The sequence below is a fragment of the Acinonyx jubatus genome, chromosome C2 (genome assembly GCF_027475565.1).
Source record: "Acinonyx jubatus isolate Ajub_Pintada_27869175 chromosome C2, VMU_Ajub_asm_v1.0, whole genome shotgun sequence".
Classification (NCBI taxonomy): Eukaryota; Metazoa; Chordata; class Mammalia; order Carnivora; family Felidae; genus Acinonyx; species Acinonyx jubatus.
Genome location: NC_069384.1, coordinates 126,576,322 through 126,601,805, shown reverse-complemented (window position 1 = coordinate 126,601,805; position 25,484 = coordinate 126,576,322). Strand labels below are relative to the sequence as shown.

The 25,484-nt window shown below is 38.1% G+C and overlaps 1 protein-coding gene across 4 annotated transcripts in view; it reads right to left on the bottom strand.

The window, feature by feature from the left end:
* RYK (receptor like tyrosine kinase) overlaps window positions 1-25,484 on the bottom strand; it is a 103,946-nt gene that overhangs the window by 61,022 nt on the left and 17,440 nt on the right. For all 4 annotated transcript variants that reach the window (XM_053221436.1, XM_053221435.1, XM_053221433.1 and 1 more), the window contains exon 2: window positions 6,272-6,393. In XM_053221436.1, the coding sequence (XP_053077411.1) occupies window positions 6,272-6,393 (122 nt within the window). The remainder of the gene's footprint in view (window positions 1-6,271; window positions 6,394-25,484) is intronic.

The following is a 25,484-nucleotide window of genomic DNA, read 5'->3' as shown; positions in this document are numbered from 1 at the left end:
AATCACACCCTATTCAACGGCAGTGGAGTACTAGAACAGATTCTCTACTATTTCATTCGATTTTTCGCTACTTTAAAATATATGTATTATTTGCTTTTATATTTACCAACATTAAAGGTAGGAAAAGTAACAAAGGATTTATTATCAATTTTTTGGAGAATATAAAAAGATTCTCTGCCTAAAAGATGTTCACAGAAACACTGGATCTCAGAGTTGCAAGGGAACTTAAAATTCAACACCCACTGCTCCACAAATCCTTGAATTCCCTCTACAACACTCCCACGAAATAGTTACCCAGTATAGATCTGACCTCTTCCAGCGAGAGGAAACTTACTACTCATCAATAGCAGTGGCTAAAAAGTGAAACCTAGTTCTAAACACAGATGAAAATACTAGTAGTTTAAAGGGTGATGAGGAATGGAATTTTTTAAATATAATTTCACAAAATCTCCCCACAATTACTTACTCATCCTAAAGGAGAACACTTTGGTAGAGAAACCTAGTGAACTGAGTGATCAGAGATCACCAGTAATAGGACAAGATGACATCATGTGTCCTGGGAAGGACAGCATTTTTGTGGTGTTACTAGCAAAGACATGTTCCTGAATCTAATCATGAGGAAACCTCAGACAACTCAAATTGAAGGACATTCTACAAAATACTTGGCCTATTTATTTCAAAATCATCAAGGTCAAAGCACACAAAGAAAGGCCAAAGAAATGTTCCAGGTTAATAGAGGATTAAAGGTACCTTAATCAACTGCATGCATGATCCTGAATCAGGTGAAAAAAAGAGCTATAAAGAACATCATCATGTTAATTGGTGAAATGTGAGTACTACAGATTAGATACTAGATAACAGTATTATATCCATGTTTAGTTTCCTGATTTTGATCATTGTACTTAGGCTTTATAAAGAATGCCTTTATTCTCAGGCTCTTGGGTGGCTAAGTTGGTTGAGTGTCCAACTTCAGCTCAGGTCGTGCTCTCACGGATTATGAATTCAAGCCCCACATCAGTCTCTCTGCCGTCAGTGCAGAACCTGCTTCAGTTCCTCTGTCCTCCTCTCTCTCTCTGCACCTTACCCACTCTTTAAAAAAAAAAAAAGAATGCCCTTATTCTTAGAAAATATACATTGATGTATTCAAGGCTAAATGGGCAGGATGCTTGCAATTCACTTTCATATAGTTCAAGAAGAAAGGGTGTGTGCATGAGAGTGGAGGGAAAGAAACAATGAATGATAAAGTAAGCAAATGAAGCAAACCAGTAATAATCGGTGAATGTGGGTAAAGGATATATGAGAATTATTTGTACTGTTCTTATAATTTTCCTTTATGTTTGAAATCATATCATAATTAAAAGTTACCTCCACCTCTAAATAATAAGGTCACATAATGTTATGTAACAATACTGGAAAATGTGTTAGTCCAGTTTCCTTGAAGAGTCCAGATGTTTATTCATTGAAAATGACACAGCTCATATTAAAATATCTCAGGTTGGGGCACCTGGGTGGCTCAGCTGGTTAGGTGTCCAACTTCAGCTCAGGTCATGATCCCACAGTCCATGAGTTTGAGCCCTGTGTTGGGTTCTGTGCTGACAGAAGCCTGCTTTGGATTCCGTGTCTCCCTCTTTCTCTGCCCCTTCCCCACTTGTGCTCTGTCTCTCTCTCTCTCTCTCTTTCAAAAATAAATAAACATTAAAAAAATTTTAATGTCTCAGGTGAACCTTTTCTGAATTATCTGTACCATTTATTTTGGCAGTTCAGCATATCCAGGTTACCATTTACTACGTTCTTAATTGTTTCGCATGACTTCTCTCTCTTGACCTCTGTTTTTGCAGTTTTCACCCTAAAGAGACCTATCTACTGCTAAAAAAGCAGCCCATGTTTGGATACCCCAAGGCAACAGTGTTGGACAGTTGAGGTGCTCCAACAAGGCACATATGTTTTACCCAGAATCCAAGCTAAGTCAACTTTAATCACATTACTGCAGTTTATATTTTAATGCCTGTATGTATATGTGTATATAATGTTTCTGTAACATATGCTTGAGTATATATACAGCTGATCCTTGAACAATATGTGTTTGAACTGCACAAGCCCACTTATGTGGATTTTTTTTTTTTTTTAGGAGAGCACAAGTAGGGGAGAGGGGCAGAGAGAGACAGAATCCCCAAGCAGGCTCCACACTCAGCATGGAGCCCAATGTAGGGCTTAATCCCATGACTCGGGGATCATGACCTGAGACAAAATCAAGAGTGGGATATTCAACTGAATGAGCCACCCAGGCGTCCCACACAGATTTTTTTTTTTATAGTACAGTACTATAAATGGATTTTCTCTTCCTTATGATTATTTTTAACATTTTCTTTCTCTAGCTTACTTTTTGTAAGAATTACAGTATATAATATCTATAACATATGGGGCACCTGGATGGCTCAGTCAGTTAAGCAACCAATTTCGGCTCAGGTCATGATCTTGTGGTCTGTGGGTTCAAGCCCCACATCAGGCTCTATGCTGGCAGCTCAGAGCCTGGAGCCTGTTTCATATTCTCTCTCTCTCTCTCTCTCTCTCTCTCTCTCTCTCTCTCTCTTCCCCTCCCCCACTCATGCTCTGTCTCTCTCAAAAATTAACATTTAAAAAAAATTTTTTAAATATCTATAACATACAAAATATGTGACCATTAGTAGTTAAGTTTTGAAGCAATCAAAAGTTCTATGTGGATTTTCAACTGCAGGGGGAGCACATCAGTACCCTGTAACCCCCACGTTATTCAAGGGTCAACTGTAATAATAATAGGAATATATGGATAGTTATATAATCATTTTTACTCACTGATTAGCAAACAACTATACTTAAAATATTTAGTGTTAAGGAGTGAATTGAAGAAATAAATAAACACCCCTATTCATTTGGTAAGGAACATTGGTTCATTGGTACCATCTTGGGAGAGGGAAGGAGAAATAATTTGGCAATGTTAATCAAAACTTTAAACACTCTGACCCTGCCATTTCACTACTTCGTGATAATTTACTATTCAAAAATTATGCCACAAGTGCAAAAAATTTTTTGAACAAAGATGTTCTCAATGTATGCATACACACACACACACACACACACACACACACACACCCAAGTACACATTCACACACGTATTTTTTCTGTTGTTTCTATATTCAACAATAACAAAGGTAGAAACAGTAACAAAAGATGAACTACCAATTGTTTTCACTATCTCTGTACTATGGATTTTGCCTGACAGATGAAGGGAAGGAAACTATCTCTAACACAGAAAGGAAGCATTGTTTGAAATAGTGAAATGCTATTAAAAATACATGTTGTCAACGAGGCACTTAAGAAATAATCATACATTCGGGTGCCTTGGTGGCTCAGTTGGCTAAACGTCTGACTTTTGATTTCAGCTCAGGTCATGATCTCACAGTCATTTTGTCCCACATCAGGCTCTGTGCTGAGTGTGGAGCCTGCTTAAGATTCTCACTGTCTCAGGACCACCATGAGATACTACTTCATGCCCACTATGATGGATATAATCAAAAACCCAGAAAATAACAAGTGTTGGTGAGGATGTAGAGAAATTGGAACCCTTGTACTTTGATGATGGGAATGTAAAATAGTGCAGCCATTTTGGAAGAAATGGCAGTTTCTTAAGAAATTAAACACAATTTTACTACACAACCCAGCAATTTCCAACCTTGGTAAATACCCAAGAGAAATGAAAACATAAGCCTACACAAAGACTTGTATACAAATGATCACAGCAGCATCATTCATAACTAGTCAAAAAGTAGAACCCCCCCCCAAAAAAAAACAGTAGAACAACCCAGATGTTCCTCAACTGGTGAATGGATAAACAAATTATGGTCTATCCACTAAAAAGAAATACTACTCGGGGCACCTGGGTGGCTCAGTCGGTTGAGCGTCCGACTTCGGCTCAGGGAATGATCTCGTGATCTGTGGGTTCGAGCCCCACATCAGGCTCTGTGCTGACAGCTCAGGGCCTGGAGCCTGCTTTGGATTCTGTGTCTCCCTCTCTCTCTCTGCCCCTCCCCTGCTCATGCTCTGTCTCTGTCAAAAACAAGCATTAAAAAAAATTTTTTTTAAAGAAATACTACTCAGTAATAAAAAGGAATGAAGTATTGATATCATGCTACAACGTGGACAAATTTTAGAAACATTTGCTAAGTGAAAGAAAACAGTCACAAAAGACCATACTTTCTATGACTCCAGTTATATGAAATGTCCAGAACAGGCAAATGCATAAGGACAGAGGTAGCTAGCTGAGTAGTTGCCTGTGGTTGGGGGTAGGACTGAAGAGTGACTGCTAACAGGCACAAGGGACCCTATTGGAGTGACGGAAATGTTCAAAAATTGGATTGTGGTGATGGCTGCACAACTCTGGAAAACTCTGCACAAACTCAAAAAAATCATTGGACTATGTACTCAAAATGAGTGAATTTTATTGTACGTAAATCACACCTCAGTAAAGCTGTTAAAAGTAACTAGAATCTGACCATATTATATTCTCTGCCACTATATCCAGTGTATAGATAATTGTCAAAGTTGTCTTTTACCTTTTCCTTTTTTGTACGTTGTTTTCCATTTTAGTGTTAACAGCATTGTCACCAGAAATAAGGAAAAGGAGATGAAAAATTTTTTAAATTTAAAAATATTCTCACTCAAAAATAAAAATAAACTAAAAAGAAATAATCATGCATCCATACAATATCATATTATAATAAGCCATTATACAGAATGAGTTAAATCTGTAAGTAGTGAAATGGAAAGATGTCAAAAGACAGTATTAGGTAAGGGGGAAAATATTGTACAACATAGGTGTCATAAATCCCCTTTTTGTTTAAAAAGGTAAAAAAAAAAGTGAGTTTGGGCAGTGTGGGGGTGGCTCAGTGGGTTAAGCATCTGACTCTTGATTGGGCTCAGGTCATGATCTCACGGTTCATGGATTCGAACACTACATTGGGTTCTGCACTGACAGCATGAGCCTGCTTAGGATTCTTTGTCTCCCTCTCTCGCTGCCCTTCACCTGCTCACGTTCTCTTTCTCTCTCTCTTTCTCATTCTCTCTCTCAAAAATAAATAAACATTATTAAAAAATGAGTTTGAAGTATACTAAACTATAAACAACAATAATTTCTGGGTATAGATCTACAAAGTCTTGGTAGTTTTTTAAATAATTCTATTAATACTTGGTTTTCCTAGTACTCATTATTGTTTCTAAGTAGATACAAAGATCTATATTAAAGTCACCAAATTTAAATGACTTGCAACAAATATCAGGACAAATATCACTTTGTAATACTTAAAAAAAAAAAAAACTCTGCTAGAGATTTTAGTAGCAAAACTATTTTTATTTCCCAAATAAAATCCTACTCAGTTCATATATAATGCTAATAAAAGAAATTAAAGTTGATTGGAGGAGGTGGGCTCTTCCCTCAGCTTCCCACTTTTGACGTATGAAAAAACTTTTCATGTTCGTGGAGCTCAGTCAGAGAAAATGTGAAGAATTCAGCTACAAGTAAGCCAGGCAAGAGGTTCATTACAGTTAAAGGAGCTTGGCCACAGCACACGTGGGTGCCTGCATCTGCTGTACCCTACTTTTACCATTTCTCCATAAATGGCAGAACTATATCCATTACATCAAACATGCCTAAAACAACTTCCCCATCCTCCATTCCTATTGCTTCACAATAACAGCAGTCAAGGGGAACCTGGGTGGCTCAGTCAGTTAAGCAACTGACTTTGGCTCAGGTCATGATCTCACAGTTCGTGGGTTCGAGCCCCGCATCAGTCTCTGTGCTGACAGCTCAGAGCCTGAGCCTGCTTCAGATTCTGTGTCTCCCTCTCTCTCTGCTCCTCCCCTGCTTGTTCTCTGTCTCTGTCTCTCAAAAACAAATAAACATTTAAAAAAATTAAAAAATAACAGAACATCAGCAAGTTCAACTGTTCCCTCTTCACATTAGATCTGCATCCCTGCTTGAAAAGCCTGAAAGGATATAAATGTTCTGTCATAAGCCTGACATAAATGGTGGCTACCTTCATTTTATAGGACTTGAGAAAGTCTAAAGGAATAGGCTAAAGACTTAAAATATAAATCTGAAAAGACTCAGTACTGCTACAGCCCACCACCTACTAGCCCTTTTGTATAGATGGCAGTCCATCCCTCAGATATAGGCCTTGCATTGGCATCTGGGCCTGAGTGGTCCTGTCTTGACATCTTTGGTTGACTACTCTCTTACCTTGGACTTTGCATGCCAAGTGAAGTGCAGGAAATTTGTCTCACTGGGTACTAACAGGTTAAAGGATAAGGCGTAGTGACTAATAAGGTCATTTCTCACATAATAAAGTTCTGCATCAAGACCTAGAAAAAAAAAATAGAGAGAAAAGAATTAAACACCTAAAATTACAGTCAAAATCATTAACCATTAGGATTTCAAATACTAATAAGAATGAAAATAATATGGATATACAAGTATATATCATGAATGTCTCTCACATATGCTGTCTAATGAAGCAGGTAGGACAATGAGTTTCATCATCATCAATAAAGATGAAGAAGATGGGACTAAAAACAATTAGGTAGCTATCCAGCTAAACACAGGCGTGTTAGATCCAGAACTCCGGAAGCCATTCTGTCTCCCGAGGACCAATGTGACACTCCTCCTTTTGGACCCCATCCTTCTCAGAGTAATGCCTACACACAAGAGCCTCTTCTCTCCGCAAAACTGATGTGGATTTAGGAAGAGAGATTCAAAATGGAAAAGAGAAAGGTACATAGGTGAAAACATTAGTTTGAGCCAAAGCCTCAAGACCCCAGCCAGAGATGGCCTCCACTTCCTCATCCGCACAACGTCCTGGCCGCTCTGACAGCATTTACCATCATACACTCACATTAGCTGCCACATCAACACATGTCCTCTCCCATACCTAGACTACAAGGTGAACACCGTATTTCTCCTATTCTCAGAACAGTTCTCTGAACAAAGCAGATGCTCAGTAAATAATTGTTAAACAAGTTAGTTCTGCAGATAAAGCAGAAATAACCAAGATGCCTGAGAAATGCTGGAGAAGCAACTCCCAAATCTTACTCACTCCCATATTACCTTTCCAACAGGGCCACATCTAACCTCCCAACATATACCACATTCTCAAATTAGCATTTTTCTTTGAAATTGATTCAATTTTTTAAAACAAAAATTTTAAAGGAAAATTTAATCACTATCTTGAATGGGAAATTAGTAATTATTGTGAAAAAATACAAGGTAACAAAAAGAAATCACTTAAAAGGAAAACAAAACGGTATTACTAAATTCTAGCTAAATACTGGTGCCTAACGAGGCAGTGAGTGAGCTTAAGTCCAGTTCACTATTTACAAAAAAGTAAGGAGGGAGGTTATCAGCAAGTGTTTGACAAAAGTAAAGAATCAAACAGATGCTTTCTCTCATGATAACCCAAAAGAACTGAATGAATAAAAGCAGGGTAACTCAATTGATTTATTGTTATTTAAATTGCATCTAGGTGTCCCTCTAGTACTGCATGACATATATATTCCATATGCTAGAGGGAAAGGATACAGGAGAGACCAATCAAAATGTAAATCTCATTTTTACTAAGTCTATACTGTGGGCCTAAAACCTTGATGCAGAGGTCAATATGGAGATCTCCACACCTTCTATGATATAGATACAGAAACCAATAACTCTGCTACAGGTATGTCTCCTGTAAAATTAGTTTTCTCATTTCTGAACTGAATCTAAAACAATCATTAATCCAGAAATGAGATTTGAAGCTTACACAGGGGAAAGGAGCACTGTCTGGGTAACACTGCTTTATTCAGTTATTCTGTAGAGATACCAAATGCAATGGGACAAAATTAGAGGTTTTCTGCAAAAGACCCTCACTGCTAGCAGGACAGGAACTGCCAGCAAACACTGGGAGGAGGAACTGGTGGTATTAGAGAAGGGGAAAAAGGAATGTAAGAAGGTGAGAGAAAGGTAAGGGGAAAATGCAACAAGAAAGCTGGGTACAAAGAAAACATCAGCAATCACAATAATTGTAAACAGCTTAAATGTGCTTGTTGTTGTTGTTGTTTTTAAAAAGGGGGGGGTGCCTGGGTGGCTCAGTCAGTTGAGCGTCCCACTTCGGCTCAGGTCATGATCTCACAGTTCGTGAGTTCGAGCCCCGTGTCGGTTTCTGTGCTAACAGCTCAGGGCCTGGAGCCTGCTTCGGATTCTGTGTCTCACTCCCTCTCTGCTCCTCCCCTGTTCACACTCTGTCTCTCTCTCAAAAATAAATAAAGATTAAAAAAAAATTTTTTTTTTTAAAGTCTATGTCTTATTCTAGTCTAGACTGATGCTGTTTACAAGACGCACACCTGGAACGAAACTTGTAAAAATTAGAAAAACAGGGCACCTGGGTGGCTCAGTCGGTTAACTATCCAACTTCAGCTCAGGTCATGATCTCAGGGTCTGTGAGTTTGAGACCCACATCTGACTCTGTGCTGACAGCTCAGAGCCTGGATGGAGCCTGCTTTGGAATCTGTGTCTCCCTCTCTCTCTCTGCCCCTTCCCCACTCACACTCTGTCTCTCCCTCTCTCAAAAATAAATAAATATTAAAAAAAATCTAGGGGTGCCTGGGTGGCTCAGTCAGTTAACTGTCTTTGGCTCAAGTCATGATCTCGCAGTTCATGGGTTCGAGTCCTGCGTTGGGCTCTGTGCTGCCAGCCCAAAGCCTGGAGCCTGCTTTGGATTCTGTATCTCCCTCTCTCTCTCTGCCCCTCCCCCGCTCTGCCCACATGCACTCTCTCTCTCTCTCAAAAATATTTTAAAAAATTGAAAGAAAAACAAAGTAGATGAGCAATATTGACATAAGATAAACTAGAACAAGGTAAAAAGATTTTATATTAGTAAGAAAAATTTCATACTAATAAAAGACATAGGAGCTATGATAGTGTAAATAATAAAAGCTTCAAAGAGCTTTCTGTAAAGCAAAAACAGATAGAAAAACATTAATAATAAAAAGACAAATCTACAATCACAGTTGGAGACTAATATTATTTCAGAAAACAAAAGATCAAAACATAAAAATTTAATGTGGATATTCTGTTAACCAGCTAGACTTCAACAACTAACCTTTTACTGCCCACCTGCATGTACCCACCAACCTTTGTTCCACCCTTTTTAAGCTCTTCTTCCCAGCTTACCTTTCAACTCAGGCAAAGAACCCCATGGGCACAGACAGCATCCCATCATGGAAACCAAAACTACCCCTCAAACAAAAATGACTGCCCACACAAACCTCTGGTGGCTCCAGACCACCCAATTTGAGCTCAAATCCCAACTCACAACTGCATAGATGCCCCATGGAGTGACAGTTACTTTTACTTGATTATAACACTAAAATCTTTGCCCCAGGAAGAGCATAAGCCTCATTAACATACAATGTATGTACAGACATGTTTCCTCAAGGTGCATGCATAACGTTATGCCTACCTCTACATACAATGACAAAGCCCCCTTTCTGAATATTCATCCTAACCCTAAATAATAGCAACCCATTCACCCTTGCATGACCTTATTTGCTGCAAATAGTTTCCTTTGTGTGATAACTCCATCTGGAGTAGTCTCTACCTGTAATTCACCAAGGTGCGAACTCCATGTTCATTATTTAAACAATGTATTTATGGGACAAGAAACAAGGGAGTTGTAGATGCTGCTTTTAGGCAACAGGCTTGAGCAATGGAAACTTGAGTAAGGCAAAAGGGCCCATAGGGACCACAGGGCTGAATGCAACCAGACTCATTAAGCAACCCACTTCAAAACAGCCATAGGTTCTAACTGACCAATTACAAATAGGCACAGTTCCTACGATTGCCAAAAAAGATAAAATTCCGTATGTCCCATACTCCCTCACTCTGCCCTACAACTGTGGCCCCTGACCACCGACTGCCTTGTTGCAGACAGTGTCTCTTTTGCTGTCCTGCCCACCATTCCATTACAGTAGATCCAATAAATCATATCTCTTCTGTTCTGCCTTGAATGAATTCTTTCACTGCCTGTGCTGCCAGCCTCCATCCAAGTGGGACCCCCCACAGTTGGTAGCTCCCCCATCCAACTGGAGTACCCCAAAGGGGTATTAATCATGAGTTACACCATACACATTTTTAAAAATGGATTCTAACTAGAAATAATACAGGCTACCTTCTCGATCAAATGTTGTAATAAAGAAATTAACGGGGGTGCCTGAGTGGCTCAGTCAGTTGAGCATCCAACTTCGGCTCCAGTCACAATCTCACACTGTGTGAGTCCTGCGTCAGGCTTTGTGCCGACAGTTCAGAGCCCAAAGACTGCTTCGGATTTGGTGTCTCCCTCTCTCTTTGCCCCTTCCCCCACTCATGCTGTCTCTCTCTCTCCCTCTCCCTCTCTCTCTCTCTCTCAAAAATAAACAAATATTAAAAAAAAAAAAAAAAAAGAGGGGCGCCTGGGTGGCTCAGTGGGTTAAGCATCCGACTTCGGCTCAGGTCATGATCTCACAGTTCGTGAGTTCGAGCCCCGCGTCGGGCTCTGTGCTGACAGCTCAGAGCCTGGAGCCTGCTTCACATTCTGTGTCTCCCTCTCTCTCTGCCCCTTCCCTGATCATGCCGTGTCTCTCTCTGTCTCAAAAATAAATAAACATTAAAAAAAAAAAAAAGAAATTAACTATAAGATAAAGATAAAGTCAAAGTCAAAAGATGATTATTTGACCAGATTAATGAAAGTTAAACTCTTTGCAAGATTAAGAAAAAAAAGAGAAAACACTAATTATGAATATTAAGAATGAAGGGGGGTGACTGAGTGGCTCAGTTGGTTGAGTATCTGACTCTCGGTTTCAGCTCGGGACATGATCTCAAGGTTCTAGAGATCGAGCTCCGTGACAGGCTCTGTGCGGACAGCAGGGAGCCTGCTTGGGATTCTCTCCCCCCCCCCCCTGCCGCTCCCCCACTTGTTCAAGCTCTCTTGCAAAATAAATAAACATTAAAAAAAAAAAAAAGAATGAAGAGGGAACATTGCTACAAATCCTACAGATATTAAAAAGAATGTTAGTATGAACAACTTTATGACAATAAATTCAATAACAGATAAAATAGAAAAACCCTTGAAAAACACAATTTACCAAAACTGACAAGAATAAGTTAAAAATCCAAATAATAAAAATTTCCCCCAAAGCTCTGGGTCCAGATGAATTCTATCAAATACTTAAGGATGATATAATATCAATCTTGCATAAACTTTCAGGAAATAGTTAAAAAAAAAAAAAAAAAGGTTCCTAACTCACTGTATAAAGCCAGCATCACACTGATATTAAAACCTGACAAAAATATGAGAGGAAAAATACAGACTGACGTACCTCTTGAATAGAGACATAAAATTCTCCCTAAAACATTAGCAAATGGAATTCAGCAATATACAAAAAGAATAATTACATCATGATTAAGTGTGTATGAGGCTAACCTTTAAAAATTACTAATTCATGAGGTGCCTGGGTGGCTCAGTCAGTTAAATGTCTAACTCTTGATTTCAGCTCAGGTCATGATCTCATGGTTTGTGAGACTGAGCCCTGTGTCACCAGCATGGAGCCTGCTTGGGATTCTCTCTCTCCTTTCTCTCTCTGCCCCTCCCCTGCTCATGTGCTCTCTCTCTTTCAAAATTACCAAACATGTTTTAAAAATTACTAACTCACTACATTAATGAAATAGAAGATAATAACACAGATCAGAAAAAGCACTTACAAAATTCAAAGCCTATTTTTAATGATAAAAACTGTCTACAAAGTAGGAATAGACTTAAACTTTCTTAGTCTGGTAAAGAGCATCTATTAAAAACCCTAGGGCTAACATCATTCTCAATAGTGAATTATTAAATTCTTATTTCTAAGATCAGAAAAAAGGCAAGGACAAGACCACAACACATGGTCTACTTCCACCACTTCTTTTCAACCTTGAACTGGAGGTCCGAACCAATATGTGAAGACAAGAAAAAAAGGTTGGAGAGGATGAACTAAAATTCCCAGATGATAGGATTATGTGTGTAAAAAGGACTATGAGATCTACTAAAATACTACTCAAACCAATTCATGAATTTAGCAAAGTCTCAGAACATAAAACTCCAACATAAAATAATCAATTGTAGGGACGCCTGGGAGGTTCAATCAGTTTAACATCCAACTTTGGCTCATGTCAGGATCTCACGGTTTGTGAATTCAAGCCCCATGTCAGACTCTGTGCTGACAGCTCAGAGCCTGGAACCTGCTTGGGATCTTGTGACTCCCCTTCCCTCTGGTCCTTCTCTCTCTCTCTCTCTCTCTCTCTCAGGATTCTGTGTCTCCCTTTCTCTCTGCCCCTTCCCCACTCGTGCGCGCACACTCTCTCAAAAATAAACATTAAAGGGGTGCCTGGGTGGCTCAGTCGGTTGAGCATCCGACTTCAGCTCAGGTCATGATCTCACGGTCTGTGAGTTCGAGCCCCGCGTCGGGCTCTGTGCTGACAGCTCAGAGCCTGGAGCCTGTTTCAGATTCTGTGTCTCCCTCTCTCTCTGACTCTCTCCAGTTCATGTACTGTCTCTCTCTGTCTCAAAAATAAATAAAGGTTAAGAGAAAAAAAAATTTTTTTTAATAAATAAATATTAAAAAAAGGAAAAAAATTTTTAATCATTTGTATTTCTATATATTTGCAACAACTGTAAAACAAAATTTAAAAATCAATACTGTAACATTAAAAAAATACCAATAAGTAGAAATAAATCTAAGTAAAGATATGCAAGACCTCTACACTAACATCATTCTCAATAGTGAATTATTGAAAATATTAACTAAGAAAAATACAACTAAGAAATATTAAAGATGACTTGGGATGCCTGGGTGGCTCAGTTGGTTGAGCGTCCAACTTCGGCTCAGGTCATGATCTCATGGTTCATGGGTTCAAGCCCCGCATCAGGCTCTGTGCTGACAGCTCAGAGCCTGGAGCCTGCTTCAGATTCTGTGTCTCCCTCTCTCTCTGCCCCTCCCCCACTCACGCTGTGTCTCCCTCTGTCTCAAAATAAACATTAAAAAAAAGTTGTTTTTAAGAAAAATTAAAGATGACCTAAATAAGTGGAGAGACACCATTCTCTTAGATAAGCCTCAATATTCTTAAGATGCCAAGTTTCTTTTTTTAAATATTTATTTATTTTTGAGAGAGAGAGAGAGAGAGAGAGAGAGAGAGAGAGAGAGCGAGCGAGCATGTGCACAAGTAGGGTAGTGGTAGAGAAAGAGGGAGACACAGAATCCGAAGCAGGCTCCTCAATGTCAGCACGGAACCCGACATGGGGCTCAACTCACCAACTGTGAGATCATGACCTGAGCCAAAGTAAGATGCTTAACCAAATGAGCCACCCAGGTGCCCCAGATGTCAAGTTTCTCAAACTGATCTACAGATATAAAGTAATCCTAGTCAAAATCCCAACAGATTTTTTTAAGAAACAAATTAATTCTAAAATGAAATTTAAATGCCAAAACAATCTTGAAAAAGAAATAATGCTGCAAGACTTCATCTGATTTTACAACATGATTAAGAATTATAGTAATCAAGACAGTGTGGTATTGACATAAAGACAGGCATACTAATGGAACAGAACAGAATCCAAAAATAAACTTTCAAATACAGGGCCAATGGAATTTCAACAAAGGCACCAAGACAACTGAGTTAAGGTGATGCTAATGCAACTGGATAAAAGTATAGGGAGAAAAGTCTTGACCCCTATCTTACATATCAGACAAAAACTGATTTGGGATCAATTATAGACCTAAATGTAAAAGCTAAAACTATAAAGCTTCTCAAAGAAAATATAGGTGAGTATCTTCACAACCTAGGGTAAATAAAGATTTCTTGGAATGGTCACCCAAAACACGAATCAAAAGAGAAAAAAACAAATGAACTGGTCATCATCAAAATTAAAAACTTCTCCTCGAAAAACATTGTTAAGAAAATGAAATTCAAGTCACAAACTGGGAGAAAATATTCACAACACATCTTTCTAAAAAAAAAACAAAACAAAAACTTGGGGCACCTGAGTGACTCAGATGATTGAATGTCGGAATTCAGCTCAGGTCATGATCTCGTGGTTCATTAGTTCGAGCCCCCATGTTGGGCTTGCTGTTGTCAGCCTGTTAGCGTGGAGCCCACATCAGATCCTCTGTCCCTCTCTTTCTCTGCCCCTCCCCTGCTCATGTTCTCTCTCTCAGAAAATAAATAAAAACGTTTTAAATAAGTAAATAAGTAAAAGACTTGCTTCTAGGATATACAAAGATCTACAAACCAAAAATATAGTCCCATTAAATAAATTGGATAAAAGATGTGAACATATATCTTTTAAGAAAATATATGAAAATGGACAATAAGTACATGAAAAGGTGCTACACATCATCAGTCATCAGAGAACTACAAATTAAAACAATGAGATGCCATTTCTAGCTATAAGAATTATGAAATGTTGGCAAGCATGTTGGAGCAACTGCATCTCTCCTACATCGCTGGGAGTATAAAAATGTTAAATTACTTCAGAAAACTGGCAGTTTTGTATAAAGTTAATATACATACTCTATGACCCAATAATTCTACTCCTAGGTAATTACCCGAAAGAAATGAAAACATATGTCCACAAAAAAATTTGTACGTGAATGTGGATAGCACTTTTATTCAGAAGAACCCATACTGGAAATAACACAAATGTACACCAACATGATGAATAACCAACTGTGGTATATTCATAGGATAGAATACTACTCAGCAATGAAAATAAACTGAGACTTTGTAACAAAAGGGACGAATCTCACAAACTACACAGAAGAAGCTACACAGACTACATACTATATAATTTCATTTATAGAAAATTCTAGAACAGGCAGAACTCATTTATGGTGATAGAAATCAGATCAGTGTGGTTGCCTGGGAAAGGGGGTGGGAGAGAAATTGGTGAACTGATTGCAATGGGGCACCAGGGAACTTCCTAGGGTAATAAAAATATTCTATACCTAATTGGAGTAGTGTTTATACAGCTATATGCATTTTTCAAAACTCAATCAACTGTACATTTAAAATTTGCACATTCATTATATGAAACATTTCCCTAAAATTTTCAAAAGAGGAAGAAAAAAGTCAATAGGTTTTATTTACCTCTCTTTTCTAATCTCAGAAAGCTTGCATACCATAGAATGTCACTAGCACTAACATACGAGTTGTAGAAAAAAATAATTAATCTTAAGTGATCAACAACTTCCTAATTTAAACTTAAAACATCTTTCATAGGGAGGGGCATCTGGGTGGCTCAGTTGGTTGAGCAACCGACTTCAGCTCAAGTCATGGTCTGGTGGTTTGTGGGTTCAAGCCCCGTGTCAGGCTCTCTGCTGCGTACAGCTGGCTTTGGATCCTCTGAGCCTCCCCTGCTCATGTGCGTGAGCAGGTTCTCACACTCTCTCTCTCAAAGATAGATAAACATTTGGCACAAAAACAGACACTCAGATCAGTGGAACAGAACAGAGAATCCAGAAATGGACCCACAAACATATGGCCAACTAATCTTTGACAGAGCAGGAAAGAATATCCGATGGCATAAAGATAGTCTCTTTAGCAAGTGGCGCTGGGAAAACTGGACAGCGACATGCAGAAAAACCTGAACCACTTTCTTAACCATACACAAAAATAAACTCAAAATGGATGAAAGACCTAAATGTAAGACAGGAAGCCATCAAAATCCTCGTGGAGAAAGCAGGCAAAAACCTCTTTAACCTTGGCCACAACAGCATCTTACTCAACACATCCCTGGAGGCAAGGAAAACAAAAGCAAAAATGAACTACTGGGACTTCATCAAAATAAAAAGCTTCTGCACAGTGAAGGAAACAGCAAAACTAAAAGGCAACCAAGGGAATGGGAGAAGATATCTGCAAACAACATATCAGATAAAGGGTTAGTATCCAAAATCTATAAAGAACTTACTTATCAAACTCAACACCCAAAAAACAAAAAATCCAGTGAGGAAATGAGCAAAAGACATGAATAGACACTTCTCCAAAACAGACACTTCTCCAAAGACCATCCAGATGGCCAACATCACTCATCATCAGGGAAATACAAATCAAAACCACAATGAGAAAACCCTCACATCTGTCAGAATGGCTAACATTAACTCAGGCAACAAGAGATGTTGGCGAGGATGCAGAGAAAGGATCTCTTTTGCACTCCTGGTGGGAATGCAAACTGGTGCAGCCACTCTGGAAAACAGTATGGAGGTTCCTCAAAAAATTAAAAATAGAACTACCCTACAACCCAGCAACTACACTACTAGGTATTTATCCAAGGGATACACGTGTGCTGTTTCGAAGGGACACATGCACCCCAATGTTTATAGCAGCACTATCAACAATAGCCAAAGTAAAGAGTCCAAATGTCCATCGATGGATGAATGGATAAAGATGTGGTAGAAGCGCCTGGGTGGCTCAGTCAGTTAAGCGTCCGACTTCAGCTCAGGTCATGATCTCACAGTTTGTGAGTTTGAGCCCTGAGTCTGGCTCTGTGCTGACAGCACGGAGCCTGGAGCCTGCTTCAGATTCTGTGTCTCCCTCTCACTCTGCCCCTCCCCTGCTCATGCTCTCTCGGTCTCAAAAATAAATAAAACATTTAAAAAAATTATTTTAAAAAGATGTGGTGGGGGTGTGTGGGGGGGGGGTGTGTGTGTGTGTGATGGAATATTAGCAATCAAAAAGAATGAAATCTTGCAACTTGCAACTACATGGTTGGAACTAGAGGGTATTATGCTAAGTGAAATTAGAGAAAGACAAATATCATATGACTTCACTCATTCGAGGACTTTAAGATACAAAACAGATAAACATAAAGGAAGGGAAGCAAAAATAATATAAAAACAGGGAGGGGGACAAAACATAAGAGACTCTTAAATATAAAGAACAAACAGGGTTATTGGAGGGGTTGTGGGTGGGGGTATGGGCTAAATGAGCATTAAGGAATCTATTCCTGAAATCATTGTTACACTATATGCTAACTGACTTGGATGTAAATTAAAAAAATAAATTTAATAAGATAAATAACATTAAAAATTTAAAAAGAAATCCTTCATAGGGAAATAAAGAACTCTGTTCCTAATAAATAACAGCTATAATGCTATTACTGGTAATAATAACAATAATGTATAAATGCTTACGTATTCTAGGTATAGTTCAAAGTATCAAAAACATCTAGGGGTTCTGTAAATTCAACTCCCTATAAAACCAGATGAAAAAGGGCTATAAAAGAAGAAAAGAAAGAACAAAAAGCAAACACATCCGAGCCACGCATGCAGTCTTTAATAATTTGTGGTTTTAGTCCTACTAAAAATTCTCTGAGTTCTTACCTCTCATGAGACTGAGGGATATAGCCAATTCCCTTTCTAATATCCTAGGGGCATCTGTCCTCTCTCCAAATTGCTCAAGGTCTCTCCAGTTCTACCAACTCAAACTCTAGACAGAAACCAAGGTTCCTAACTAGAAAACGCCCTCTTTGAAAACACGAGAGCAATTTCTCCACAACATTCCAACAAAGGTTGAGCCAAGATTGGCCTCTGCTAACTTTATGAAGGTTCTAAAACCCATTTGGACCTCAATTTATGCTAGCATGCTTATTACCCTGTTCATCCATCCATGACCCCCTCTCTTCAAGGACTCTTCTCTATACCCTAATACCACTGTGACTTCCACCAACCCACTCCCCTTGAAGCATACATAGCTGGCCCTGTAGACCTTGAAGGAACCATTCTCCCACCCTCAGTGGGCACTGCCCTGAATCTCTATAACCACTTCAGATGATTACTTGAAGTATCCTTATCAAAAGTCCTATTTCCTTTTAGATATATACCATCACATCATAATTTTCCCAGTATCATAATTACCTCATTCATTGAGGACTCTGAAACCAATTTATATAATTTCTATACATCCTTATTCTGTAATTGTTATGGCAGGTTCCCAATGTCCTTGAGACCACTGTTCTCTCAATCTGTCCTTCAATGTTCCTTTTGTTCCTCAACTCCAACAATAACCTTCACATATACCAAAGTAACCCATTTCTATAGGCAGCAGCAATATATAAATTGCTCTACTTCCAAAATCTTGAACTGTAATATCTCAATAGCTAGTAGCTCTCCAGCTCCGTCCCCATTATTGTTACAATAGCTGTTTTCGGGGCTCATTCAATCTCTAGTGTCCAAAATCCTTGTTTCTTCCATTTTATTATACCAATCATTTCCTCATTTTCTTCTTGCTGGCTTTGACCCCAATTACTTCAGTTACTTTACTAGTACGCTCAACTTTCTCCCACCAGCCTAATTTGGACAGGCTTACCCAACCCCCAAACAGCCAATCTTGAACTGACTTGATTCCCTTACTCTCTGCCTTCTCTGGTGCTGTAACTTAATGCTGCATATTCTTGGATGAAGCCATTCCCCAAAATGAGAGTCACTACAAAACCATGACTTCTATTCTCAACAAATAAATTAATATTTATAAGCTGCTGATAGTTTGGATCCCTGTGATCCATATCTATAAACACTTAATGGCCACCAAAATAAATTGGAAATTTGAAATTTACTACTCTAGATTAAGGTGTTTAAATTCTAATACAATTATTAAACAGAGTTGATGTTTTCTGACTACAGATTTTGAAAATATTTGTTTTGAAATAGACATTCTTTATGAACTAAGGTAATTATACCTAGTTTGAAAGGGTTTCAAATTTTCTGAAGAAACCATTAAAATGAGATTCAAATTGGGGCACCTAGGTGGCTCAGCTGGTTAAGCATCTGACTTCGGCTCAGGTCATGATCTCATGGTTCGTGAGTTCGAGTCCTGCATGGGGTTCTACACTAACAGTGAGGAACCTGTCTGGGATTTTCTCTTTCTCCCTCTCTGCCCCTCCTCCACTCATGCTTTCTCTCTCTCAAAATAAATACACTTTTTAAAAAATGAGATTCAAATTTTCACCTATCAGATAAGCAAAAACAGTCTGTTTTGTCACAGGACAGTTTCCCATAACACCAATTAATTTATAAGTGGTTAGTAAATAAAATAACAATGCCAGTATAACACAGAAATTATGACTTACATTTGAATTTTCCCAGCCAAGGGGAACTGAAATAGGAGGTAAAGAATTGTAACTTTATGTGGGAAAGGAAAGACCCTCACTCAGGCTCAGCTACTGTCAGGCAGGAACCCTCTCTGCCCTATTTTTTTTTAAATTAATTTATTTATTCTTGAGATACATACAGAAAGAGAGAGAGAGAGAAGGAGGGAGGGAGAGGGAGAGAGAGAAAGAGAGAAGGTCAGAAAGAATGAGTGAGGGAGGGGCAGGGAGGGAGAGAAAATCCCAAGCAGGCTCCACACTGTCAGTCATCATGGAGCCCAACATGGGGCTGGAACCCACAAACCGTGAGATCGTGACCTGAGCTGAAATAAAGAGTCCAATGCTTAACTGACTGAGCCACCCAGTCACCCCCCTCTCTGCCCTATTTTAAGAAAACTAAAAATGAGCACCTGCAACCAGGGCTTCCTGCTCAGAGGAGCACCGCCAGCCTACACACGGTTCCTGGAACACAGCAAGCTGTACTTCCTCATATGCCCTCCTCTATGGCAGCTCCACTGACTTAGAAATCTACTTACGTCTGTGCTATCTCAAGATCATGCAGGCCAGCGATTTCCATCTTATTACATTTTAATATCTTTAACTATCCTCTGAGGCAGCCTCAGCTGTGCTAAGTGGTTTGACTGGGCTGTCCAAGTTATCTCATAAGGTACCAATTATGCTTTTGTTAGTACTTGGTTTGAAAATTGCAGAGGTCTTGAGTGGTTTGCCCTTAACCTTATTTTTCCCATAAGTCCTATTATTTTTAGGGAACAGGCAATCTTGGAATGTTTTTTTTTAGGAATGCATTTGATGTTGTAACAGAAACGTTTATATTCTTTAAATATAATACTGAATGTTAGAGTATAGCAAGCAAACAACTTGTGAATATATATCAAAGTTTTACAAATATTTATACTCTTTGACCCCCTTCATTCCACTTCTAAAAATCCACCCTAAGGAAACCAAATATAGATACAAATTTATGTGTATAAGGATTTTAATCAAAATTATTTAAAATTGAAGACAAGAAAAAAGATAAATGGCCAGCAACAAAGCAGTAATCAATAAACTATAATACTGTACATCCATAACAGAGAACAATAGGTTTCAAGAGTTTCTCTTTCTTTAGAGGACAGAGGTGGTACCCCAAGCCATTATACCCCTTCAATCAAATCTCTCCCTGTTCATCTATGTGATAGATTGAGGTTCACCTTTGAGGACAGGTTTTAATGATCAAAATGAACTTAAAAAGACCATGAAATCATGAACAGGAAGGACTATTACAAATAAATTTAATAAATTGGGTTTTGCTTAGACTATAACATAAAAGCAGACAAGATAGAAACCATATACAGTAAATTTTAACAATGTCTGACACCTGAATACATCATGAATATAAAAGGTATTCAATAAATGTCCAGTGGACTAAAGTTAAATGTGTATGTATATGCATGATGTGTGCTCCATTTCTCAGAAAAGAAGGGAAATATTAAATATTAATAGTGGCTGTTTATAAATGGTGGATTATGGATTATTTTTTTTTCAACGTTTATTTTATTTTTGGGACAGAGAGAGACAGAGCATGAACGGGGGAGGGGCAGAGAGAGAGGGAGACACAGAATCGGAAACAGGCTCCAGGCTCTGAGCCATCAGCACAGAGCCTGACACGGGGCTCGAACTCACGGACCGCGAGATCGTGACCTGGCTGAAGTCGGACGCTTAACTGACTGTGCCACCCAGGTGCCCCTGGATTATTTTTTATTGCATGCTTTTATTCTTTTTCTTCTCTTAAATTTCCTACAAAAATTAACTGGAAAAAATTCATTTTCAAAAACATGTTTAAAGAAATATGCATAAAAGCTTCAGCAATTCACTAAATAAAAATCCAGTTACTGACTAAAGTAATCCACGAAGACCTGTAAGAGCTAGAAAGAATGCCCTCAAGTAATGAAATTCAATAAAAATCACATTGGTAAAGACAGTATCTTTGATATACCGATATTAACACCAGTAATGATAACTTATTAGTGACTAAAACACCTTCCTCTAACCTTCCCGTAAAATACCCAGGTATACCAAAAAAGGTAAAACCTGGCAAAACACTAAGAACTGAAAAGACAACATCAAAGAATTTCCACATGCCACATTGACACTGGGGCTAAATGAGAAGAAAATTCTTGGACTATCCATGCTCACCATCTGAATGACAAAAACACAGGAAACCCTGAAGATGATAGGGAATGCAATAAAGTGGTATTTTTCAGGGGAATAGCAAGCAGGCCAGGAATTGTATTCCCAAACTCATCATACGTAAAAACAATAGATTCTCAGGTCTCAGAAAATATACCAATTATGCATTCTTCCCCCAAAAAGTTACTTCAAAACATTCTGCGACATCAATAACACTTTTATTTTTAACAGAAGAAAGCATTTTATACTGAAAAGAAGTATACTTCATGATGGAAGTATAATAATCTTCAATCCTGACAGCACTAAATCAAAATGTAAAAAGTCCAAAAACCCCCAAATATTAGAAATACAAAGAGAACCCCATGGAAATACAATTTTCCCCAAATATTAGAAATATGGAGAGAACCCAATGTAAGTTATATATCAGTCTATGATTAATGCTAGCATGTAGAGAATATAATTTATATATATACATAGCCATAATTAATATGGTAGATAATCACACATCAAGATAGCACTCTATAAGAAAGTTAACTCTTTGAAAGCATCTATAAGAGATTTATCAAAAAGTGATCAGCCATTAGAAAAGCATAATCAGTTTCTTAAAGTAGAAAATGTACAGGCCACAATTTCACCACAGGGCAGTGGGAAGGAGGTGGGGAGGGAGGGAAAACTTAACACTACAGATTTCGAAGTATGATCTACCTCAAAAAGTTACCTATTCATAAGAGTGCAACTACATTAAAAAAAAAAAAGTGAGAACATGGAAAAAATATTGGAAAGGTATTTGCCAAAAATTATAAATGCATGATTAAATAATGTATTTTTTCTTCTTTATGATCTCATACACTTTCCAAATAGCCTAAAATAAGCATGTTTTTACCTTGATAATCAGAAAATAAAATAAAAAGAATTTTCAACAAGCTGATATTTTGAAAAAGATGAAATCTGTGGAAATATCATATGCTCACAAAACAAAGATTGAAAGAAAAAGTAAAAGACAAATGAAGATGGGATCTAAATAATTTATTCTTTTCTAATTGCTACTAATTATTAGTGTTTCAAATATGACCACAGCAATTAAATGCAGCCTCAAAGCAAGGGTAGTAGATGGAAGGAGTGTTACCACTCCAAATCAAGTAGGCTCCAAAGAGGTGAAGTGGGCAATGAGGAATGGTTAGACAGGCAATAAGGGAGACAATCTATTCAGTAATGCTTTACTGAGCCACTCTGCAGCAAGCCAGGAAATAGGTAACTCTTTACGAGACCAGGAAACAGAGACTGGTTTTGGTAGAGGACAGTGACTGAGAAAGAAGATTGGGGTGCCCTGGGGAGAAAAAGGAAGTTCCAAGGGCTAAGAAGACGACCAAGTCTCAGTGGCCATTTCAATAAGTGCCTTATTTGGAAAAGAGACCTGGGAACTAGAATACCAGCATGGTCAAAGGAGGGATAAAGGGAGGAAAATAATAAAAGCAACTCAGGGTATGAAGTTGTAGAGGATCATCTTATAAAGGTCAGGTGATTACAACAACCCCAATAAGTCAAAGATAATGTAAGTAAATATCACAGATGTCAAAAGAGAAGAAGATGCTAAGTCACTGTCTTGGGGAAAAACAATCAAAATAGGAAAGGAAGGATGTCATGCATGATAAAAACTGGTCCCTTAATAACAATCCAAAAAGGAAATTAAGGGGCGCCTGGGTGGCTCAGTCGGTTAAGCCGCCGACTTCGGCTCAGGGCATGATCTCGCGGTCCGTGAGTTCAAGCCCCGCGTCGGGCTCTATGCTGACAGCTCAGAGCCTGGAGCCTGTTTCAGATTCTGTGTCTCCCTCTCTCTGACCCTCCCCCGTTCATGCTCTGTCTCTCTCTGTCTCAAAAATAAATAAACGTTAAAAAAAAATTTAAAAAGGAAATTAAGAAAACAATTCCATTTATGATAGCATCCAAAAGAATAAAGTACCTTACAATAAATTTAAACAAGGAGATTAAAGACTTAACAGTGAAAACTATAAAACATTGCTGAAAGAAAGTAAATTAGACTTAAATAAGCGTTAAGTTATCCTATCTTCATGGATTGGAATACTTACTATTGTTAAGGTGGCATTACTACCCAGAGGGATCTACCAGTAAAAACTCTATCAAAATTCTAACTACTTTTTTTTTTTTAGATAAATGGAAAAGCAGATTCTCAAATTAGTATGGAATTGCAAAGAGTCCCCAATAGCCAAAACAATCTTGAAAAAGAACACAGTTGAAGAATTCACAATTCCTAATTTCAAAACTCACCACAAAACTCACCACAGGAACCAAAACAGTGTGGTACCAATATAACAGCAGACATGTAAACCCATGGACTAGAACTGAGAATCCAGAAACAAACCGATATATTTCTAGCCAACTGATTTCTGACAAGGATGCCAAGACCATTTAATGAGGTAAGAACAGCCTCTTCAACAAATTATGCTGGGACAACTAGATAACCACAAACAAAAGACTGAAATTAGACCCCTAGCTCATACCATATAAAAACAATTCAAAATAGATCAGCAACCTAAATATAAGACCCAAAACTATAAAACTCTTAAAAAAAAAAAAAACAAGAATAAATCATTATGACCCTGGATTTATCAATGGATTCTTAGATATGTAACTAAAAGCATGAGCAATGGAAGTAGATAAACCAGACTTCATAAAAATTTAAAACTTCTGTGCATCAAAAGACATTATCAAGAAGCTGAAGATAACCTACAGAATGGAGGAAAATATTGCAAATTACGTGTCTGATAAAGGTCTTGTATCCATAATATATTAAGGACTCTTACAACTCAACAACGAAAAGACAAATCAGTTAAAAAATGGGCGTTGAGTAGACATTTCTTCAAAGAAGATACACAAATGGCCAAGAAACATAAAAAGATACTCAACATCATTAGTCATGAGATACAAATCAAAACCACTATGAGGTATCACTTCACACTCACTAGGATAGCTCTAAGCAAAAAAAAAAAACAGAAATAGGAAATGTTAGCAAAGATGTGGAGAAATGGAATTTTTATACATTACTGGTGCAAAGTGCAAAATGCAAAATGGTTCGGCCACTGTGAAAAACAGTTTGGTGGTTCCTCAAAAAGTTAAACATTGGAGCTCATGGTTGGCTCAGTCAGTAAAGTATGCAACTCTTGATCTCAGAGTTGTGGGTTCAAGCCCCACATTAGGCACAGAGCTTACTTAAAAAAAGTTAACTACAAAATTACACAATACCATTTCTAGGTATACATCCAAAATTGAAGACACTCAGTCAAGCACATTTACCCGTGTTCACAGCATCATTATTCACAGCAGTAAAAACGTGAAAACAGCCCAGATGTCCATCAACAGATAAATGGATTTAAAAAACCTGATATATACATAGAATAGAATATTATTCAGCCATAGAAAGGAATGAAGTACCAATACATGCTATAATGTGGATGAACCTCCAAAACATTATGCTAAATAAAAGAAGCCAGACACAAAAGTCTCATATTATATGATTCCATTTATATGAAATATCCAGAATAAATAAATCCATAGAGATGGAATGCAAATTAGTGGCTGCCAGAGACTGAGGGAGGGGGAGAAGAGTGTTTAATGGGTAAGGAGTTTTACTTTGGAGTAACAGAAATGTTTTTGGAATAAGAAGTGGTGGCTGCACATCATACACAACTAAATGTCGCTGAATTGCTCACTTTAAATAGTTTTATATTACACGAATTTCACCTCAACAAATTATTTTTAAGAAAGAGGAGTGCCTGGGTGGCTCACCTGGTTAAGCGCAGACCTTGGCTCAGGTCATGATCTCATGGTGCATCAGGCTCTGTGTGGACAGCTCAGAGCCTGGAGCCTGCTTCAGATTCTGTGTCTCCCTCTCTCTGTGCTCCCCCTCCCCCGCTCTCAAAAATAACATAAACATTAAACATTAAAAAAAAAAAAAAGAAAAAGCTGGCCTCTGCCCTGTAAATGGGAAGGGACTGTAATAAAATTGGCTTTCAGTGACTAGAAAGAATTATGAGGAAATTATCACTTACAAGAGAAATCAAG